Source organism: Nannobrachium achirus (assembly GCF_963921795.1).
Source record: "Nannobrachium achirus genome assembly, chromosome: 11".
In the NCBI taxonomy this organism is placed as follows: Eukaryota; Metazoa; Chordata; class Actinopteri; order Myctophiformes; family Myctophidae; genus Nannobrachium; species Nannobrachium achirus.
This window is the reverse complement of record NC_137820.1, coordinates 31,636,888-31,643,908: the sequence shown is the minus strand read 5'-3', so window position 1 is coordinate 31,643,908 and position 7,021 is coordinate 31,636,888. Positions and strand designations below refer to the sequence as shown.

General features: G+C 50.6%; 1 protein-coding gene across 1 annotated transcript in view; it reads right to left on the bottom strand.

The window, feature by feature from the left end:
• Positions 1-374: 374 nt before the first annotated feature.
• dusp8a (dual specificity phosphatase 8a) overlaps positions 375-7,021 on the bottom strand; it is a gene marked incomplete at its 3' end in the record, with an annotated part of 121,930 nt that continues 115,283 nt past the window's right edge. Inside the window, 14 exon segments of the mRNA XM_080736377.1 lie at positions 375-404; positions 406-567; positions 569-832; positions 834-981; positions 983-1,212; positions 1,215-1,273; positions 1,276-1,414; positions 1,416-1,445; positions 1,447-1,590; positions 1,592-1,683; positions 1,686-1,687; positions 2,800-2,923; positions 3,981-4,140; positions 4,863-5,029. Coding sequence (XP_080592503.1) covers positions 375-404; positions 406-567; positions 569-832; positions 834-981; positions 983-1,212; positions 1,215-1,273; positions 1,276-1,414; positions 1,416-1,445; positions 1,447-1,590; positions 1,592-1,683; positions 1,686-1,687; positions 2,800-2,923; positions 3,981-4,140; positions 4,863-5,029 — 1,751 coding nt within the window.

Below are 7,021 nucleotides of genomic sequence, written 5' to 3'. Positions count from 1 at the left end.
GGGTTTTGCGACATGCGACACTTTTGCGCCCCGGATTCTGTGTCTTTGTCTGTGTCAGAGCAGCTTGAAGTTCACCTTCAACTCCCCCCCCCCCCCTCCCTGCGTTTTTATTTGGTATTCTGTAGGATTACAGTCCGCACAGTCTGTCTCTCTGTCCGCTAGGGGGCTACGCAGCACGAGTCCATGTTAGCTCGCTGGCTAACCGACGCAACATTGTCTCTCTGTTAACGTCTTTCGGGTTCCGCAGTTCTCAAGTCTTGTTTTTAACACTGTCTGTGTGGGGGAGCATGGGGGGGAAACGCTCCCCTGTGTGTACCCGGGTCCGTGTTGGCCCCCCGCCCTTAGGGGCCCGTTCTCATGGGGTCCATTGTCTGTCAGGACACCTCGATGATCTCCATGCTCCCCGGAGAAGCTGGACTGCTTGCCGATCTTGCCCAGCTCTTCCGGGGACGACCGCGACTCGGAGATGCCGTCCTCGAACTCCATCTGACAGCTGCGCCGCTTGAACTGCTTCTCCGACACGGCGGGCCCCGCCGCCGCCCCCTCCGCAGACCGTGCCGTTGGACATGGCATTAGACGGGTCCGGGCGGTCCCGCTGTGCCTGCGCGCCCGCCGAAGGCTTCTTCTCCCGCAGCCGCATGCCCTCACTGCAGCCGAACGCCATGTACGCCGAGCTGCTGCCGAACCGCATCGACGACGACTCCTCCCTCCTTGAGTCTCCTCCTCCTCCTCCTCCTCCTCCTCCTCCCAGGACTCCTCCGCCTCCTCCCAGCTCCATCCCTCCCGTGCCGCCCTCCTCCGCCCCAAAGTGCCACGGTGCATCCGCCGTGGGGGGTGACGGGCGTGACGGGCGTGGTGGCCTGGACGGTGTCTCTGTGTTTGGTCCACATGGCCCCGGAGCCCACCGTGGGCTGGGAGGAGGGCAGCGGCAGCAGCAGGGAGCCCTTCAGGCCGTCACAGTCCAGGCTGGGGCTGCGCTGGCGGCGGCGCCAGGCTGAGGGACTGCGGCGGCTGCGGGGGGAGAGGAGGGTGCACCGAGTGGCTGGGGGAGCTGTTGGCGCTGTGCTTGGCTTTCCTCCTCGGCCGGGACGACGACGGCGATGACCAGGACGACCCCAGGCCCCCCACGCTGCCGCCGTTGCCCGCCGGTGACGGGAAGGGGGACTCGGCCGAGCCGGGGCTGTCCGGCCCGCAGGGCGAGGAGAGAGCGGGAGGCAGACACCGTTGGAGACGCCGCCCGCCCCGGGACTGTCCAGCTTGCAGAGCTTGGGATGTCCTGGGCGTGCGTGGTGGTGGGCGCCAGGCGCAGGCAGTGGGGGGTGCTGGGGGAGTAGACGGACTTGATGTCCAGGGAGAAGGAGCGCTTGAGCCGGTTGGTGTCCATGATCCTCTCGGCGGAGAGGTGCAGGCCGTTTGATGCCCTGCTGGAGGGAGGTGGGCGACGGGGAGCTTGGCGTCCGCGGGGCTCAGGGCGTCCGCCATGGCCTGCGAGCCCCCCGCTCCCCCCACGCCGTTGACCAACGACTCCGAGCTCAGCTGCTGCTGCAGGCCCGTCCCGTCGGAGTCGGCGTCGTCGGAACCGACGGCGCCGGAGGATCTGGAGTAACCGCAGGCCCTTCTCGAACTCCAGCAGCTGACCCAGGAAGTTGAAGTTGGGCGATATGGAAGGTCGCCGGTCCTTCACGACCTGCAGGGAATGGGGTGGGGGAGACGGAAAGAAAAAAAAAACATGAAATCCACGGTAGCAGCATAGTCTAATTCAGGGATTTTCAAACTTTTTTGACTCAGGGCACCCCGTTGTGAGCTTGTACAGTAGGTCTGCTATTTTTGGTGAAGAGTCGTTGATGGAAAAAGAACTCATCAAGTACAGAGCAAATCAGGTCTGTTTTACTAAGCATAGTTAAGTGATATTGATGTAGTGATATTGATGAATTCCAAATATTTTCAAATGATCTCGCGGCACCCCTGGACTGGCATCACGGCACCCCCAGGGTGCCCCGTCACCCACTTTGAAAACCCCCCTGGTCTAATGATCCTAAAACGCGGCGAATGCCATCTGAGAGCTCCGTGGAATGCCTGGGATTCACATGAGGCTTTTCTAACATGAAAAAATTCCACGGACGAACTAGACCTAGGGGTGTGAACTTTTTTCCCAGCAACTACACAAAACATGAACCCTTTTGTCAGTGTTTTTTTTTTTTTTTCCAGACAAGGCAGAAAAGCCCTATTGTACGAAGCAGCGTATTGTACGAAGCAGCGTTCCCTGGCAGCCATTTAACAATTGCACTTCTCACCAGTGGCGCCAGTTCAGAAAAAGCTAAGGTATGGCAACATCATAACATAACCTACCATACCTTAGCAACAGGCATGATACATTTATTTTAAGAAGTACATTTTATTTTTTTCCCCCGTTTCTACGGTTTCTTGGGCTGGATAAGTGCAGCTAAACTTGGCATGCTAGTAAAAGTGCCACAATTAAGGAATTGCACCTGTGCAGCTGACCTGCGGAACCTGGGAATATACCATTGTCAAGATGGGGAGAATACAGTTGTGGAGAATATAATTATAATATCTTGTTAAAGTGACCATTTTGTTAAAGGTTTATTTCCCCCCCTGGACCCAGGGTATGACAGCTGCATACCCCTGCCATACCCAATTGACGCCCCTGCTTCTCACGACTGGGGGGTGGCAAGGGGGGGGTGTGTGTTTGGAGAGAAGCGTCTAGCATTTCCTCAAACAGTGAGTTGGGGCTGACACCTAAGCTCAGCTGGTGGCAGATGGAGGCGAGAGCCAGCGTACCTGTAGGCGTCATCCGATGACAGGCCCATTGTCTTCATGATGTATGCAATGGCGATGGTTGCGGAGCGCGAGATTCCAGCCAGGCAGTGCACAATGACTCTGCAGTTTGACACCTTAGCTTTGTCTGTAAAAAGGGTGGAAACAAACACAAGGCATGAACACACACCCGCGTCGCTAGTCGGTCCCACACAAAAAAAGAAAGTGCCACGGACAAGACAGACACAGCACCCCGGAAAATGGGATGGCTTTTTTTTAAAGCAGCGAGTCTCTCTCTGGGAGACAATGGACACCCATTGAAAGTAATCTGCCGTTTCCTCTGCAGAGTGCAGGGGGTCATTCAAAACGGATATGTTGTACCTCTGCCCATTGTTGTCGCCGTGTGACTCTATGGCGTACGACTGTTTTCCACTTGTAACTGTAGCGTCGGACGAGACGGTGTCCAGTTTCATGGAAACCTACTGTAACTGGAGGTGAATTCATTGTTTCGCCCGAAGAAGCACTTTCGTTATTGGTTTGCTAGAGCGTGTCACTGTTCCGTCCGTTTTGGCCTTTTCGTGCATATCTTACAACCCTCTAGACTCTGTAAACTGGACCCGAGTTGGCTTATTTCGCCCGTCTACACCAAATCTCATCGGCCCCCAAAATAGCTGATCTAAACAAGCTAGATGAATGTGCCGCCCAGAGTAGCGGTGGTTGGGGTAAAGGGTCATCGCCATGTTGGCTTGTTGGATTTTTGACAAAATTAAATTTTTGACACAGACATACAATATGAGCTAGGGCTGTCACGATTATGACATTTTACATGACGATTAATTGTCACTCAAATAATTGCGATGAACGATTTAATTGTGTTTTTGTCGTTGACAATTACATTTATGTTGTGCTTGTAGATCTGCTGTTTTCACTAGTTTAAATATTTTTTTAAATGATAAATACAAAACAAACGGTTTTGGACATACAAGATTTCCACCCAACAACGACGATATGCTCATATTTCAACTAACATTACAAACAATAACAATAATCCTATAGTCCATATGACGTCCTGGTAATGACGTCAAGATCATCCCCATACGGGCTGTGACCTGGCCTAGTTCTGAACGTCACCGGAGTCACCGGAGGACGTTATCATAATAACGTCATCATGAGGTTCAAGTGGTTCACGTTGTCCTCCTCCTTACCGATGAACTCGTTGGTCTTGTCCAGCCAGGGCAGCAGCTTCTCACAGTAGTTGTCGTTGACGGGGATCCTCATGAAGTGGCTCTCGCTGATAAAGTCCGGCTTGGGGCAGGTGTTGCTGGCGTTCAGCACGTACGTGATGCCATTCTGAGCCATCAGGTCCTGACAGGGAGAGAGAAAGAGAGAAAGAGAGAGAGGGAGAGAGAGGACGCTTAAAAAAAGAACATCGTCGTTTGGTTGCCAGGTAATAATAAACAGCCTAATCACCAAATGATGTTCGCTAAAGCAGTGGTTCTCAACCTTTTCAGGCCGTGACATGCGGCTATTTTTCACAATTTCTGCCTTTAGTGGGACTGAGTTACTAGGGCCCAAGGTGGAGGGGCCTTCATTATTTTATGCTTTAACTATTGAAACATAGCAGATCTACAAGCTCACAGTGCGGCACCGAGTGCCAATCTTTGAAAATATGTATTTTTTTAAGCGAACATTTGTACCTAAAATTTTGCTTCTGGGGGTCCCTGGAACGAAATATTTTGAGATGGGGGTCCATGGCCAAATACATATCATTTTGGGGGTCCTTCACATGAATAAGTTTGAGCAACACTGACATAGAAACATTGGTTTTTCAAAAAACCTTAGAAGGATTTGAAATATGCAAATTGAAATTGAAATAGACACATTCTCAAGATTTTTCAAAAATAGCAGATCTACAAGCTCGCAGCGCGGCACCGAGCTTGTAGATCTGCTATTTCTCAATAGCTAAAGCAGAAAATAATTGTGCGGGGGGCCCGCAGTGAATCCTTGTACCCAGGGCCCAGAATTTGGTGTGACACCCCTGCCCGAAAGTATCCAAAAAGCCCCACGTGGCATAGCAGCAGCCTCACCTTGTTGAGCACGTCCTTCTGGGAGCCCAGGTAGAGGTGGGGCAGGATGCGGGTGGGCCCCACGTTGGCCACCGGCATGCAGGGCTGGGACAGGCTCATGGGGAGAGCGCTGGCGGGCTTCCCCTCGCATAGCCCCGGGAAACACGTGGAGAACGCAGCGAAACCTCCTGCCGGGAAGAGACACAAAACCAAACAAAGAGGAGAGAGAAAAGAAAGCCGGTCAGTTTACACACCAGGTTGGGTTTTCCGTGGATCAATCACATCGACTGGGAAAACACGGCAGCAGCGGATGTACAAAAAGAAGCACTCCTCCACTCTTCACTGGTGTAAAAAGTACTTACATTCTCTACTTAAAGGTATATTCAGTGATTGTATTTCATTCAAATAAAAATATAATTGGCAAATTTTCCATTCATTCTCCTCACTAGAATGTGTGCTGACCATATAAGGACTTCCACCATGGCCCATGTTGTGAGCATAGCTAGATTTGGTTTTCAGAGGGGGCCAGCCAGTCCTCGACCAATCAGGGTAGTGTATGGCCGTAGTTATGTTATGATGTTTAGTTATGATGGTCAAATTAAAAGTTTTGAGAACCACAGTCGCTCTGAATTAAGAACGTCCGCTAAATGCCTAGATTGTAAACTACTGAACTCAAAAAATGCCACAGTCTCGTAGTAATACATATCCTGAAGCTGGAGACGTAGGCCTAGCGATATTCAGTGATTGGGTCTAATGATCAAAACGAGAACATTATAATGGAGTAAAAAATCTATAAAAAACTAAACATTTCCACGCTGTAAGGCCAGTAAGGAACAAGATGACCCCCGGCCACTTTCATTATCAGTGAATACACCTTTAAGTAAAAGAATCATTACTGCAATGTAGATGTACTACAAGTAGTGTTACAAGTAGAAGTCCGGTATTCAACATTTACTTGAGTAAAAGTACGAAAGTACTGATATCAAAATGTACTAAAAGTACCAAAAGTAAAAGTACTCATTGTGCAGAACGTCCCATTTCAAGTTATCTGATGGATACTAATATTTTGAAAATAGCAGATCTACAAGCTCACAATGCGTCGCATCGCGACGCATTGTGAGCTTGTAGATCGGCTATTTTCAAATGGCCAAAAATGTATATACTTTGGCTAATCTTCTCCCCCCAGAATATGGATGCCAATATAATACACAAAAGCCGCACATAATATACAGTGAGTGGGCGTCCCTTATTGTTCTTTCAGGCAGTAGTTGCCGACACTATAGCTGCAAGCAAGCTATCTCGTCAAATCTCACCACAAGCACTGTTAGCGGGGAGGGGAGGGGAGGGGGAAAAAAAAAGAAAAACATTACGCAGCCGTTATTATTACCAAAGCACACAGACACTCAGAGGCTTTCATTCAGATGTGAATCTGGGCTAGAATGTCTGGGGGCCTCCTCAAAAACGGCCACGGAACAAGAGCCTCTCTCTCTCTCTCTCTTTCTCTCTCTCTCTCTCTCTCTCTCTCTCTCTCTCTCTGTCGCCGCTGTTTTCTGTGCAACTCGGGGTTAAAACTGTGCTGGGGCGGCCAGGAATGTAGTGCAGTGCGCCTGGCCCTTTAAGAGAGGCAGGCGGCTCCGCTTTTGGCGTGTGTGTGTACTGTGTGTGTACTCTGTGTGTGTGTGTGTGTGTGTGTGTGTGTGTGTGTGTGTGTGTGTGTGTGTGTGTGTGTGTGTGTGTGTGTGTGTGTGTGTGTGTACTGTGTGGCTCTGTTTCCTGCATGAGCTCATGTCCTGTAGTGGAGCATTGCGTCAGGCCAGGGGAATGAGAGAGGCCACAGGTGCAGGGCCAGAGACAGAGAGAGGCCCAGTAACATCCCCCTGACAACCGCACCGCACAGCACTGGTGTACAAGTCAACCTAGTACACAGTGGTGTACGCGATGTGACGCGTTGTGAGCTTGTAGATCGGCTATTTTCAAATAGTCTCGGTATATAATAAGGATAAAGTGGTTAATTCATGATGTTATAATTTATATCTGCAAAGTAACAAGTAACTGAGGTTTTCAAATAATTGTAGTGGAGTAAAAGTACAATATTTGGATCCGAGATGTAGTGGAGTAGAGTAAAAGTATTGGAAATATCCCCCCCTGGCACACACACGCGCACGCACGCACGCACGCAC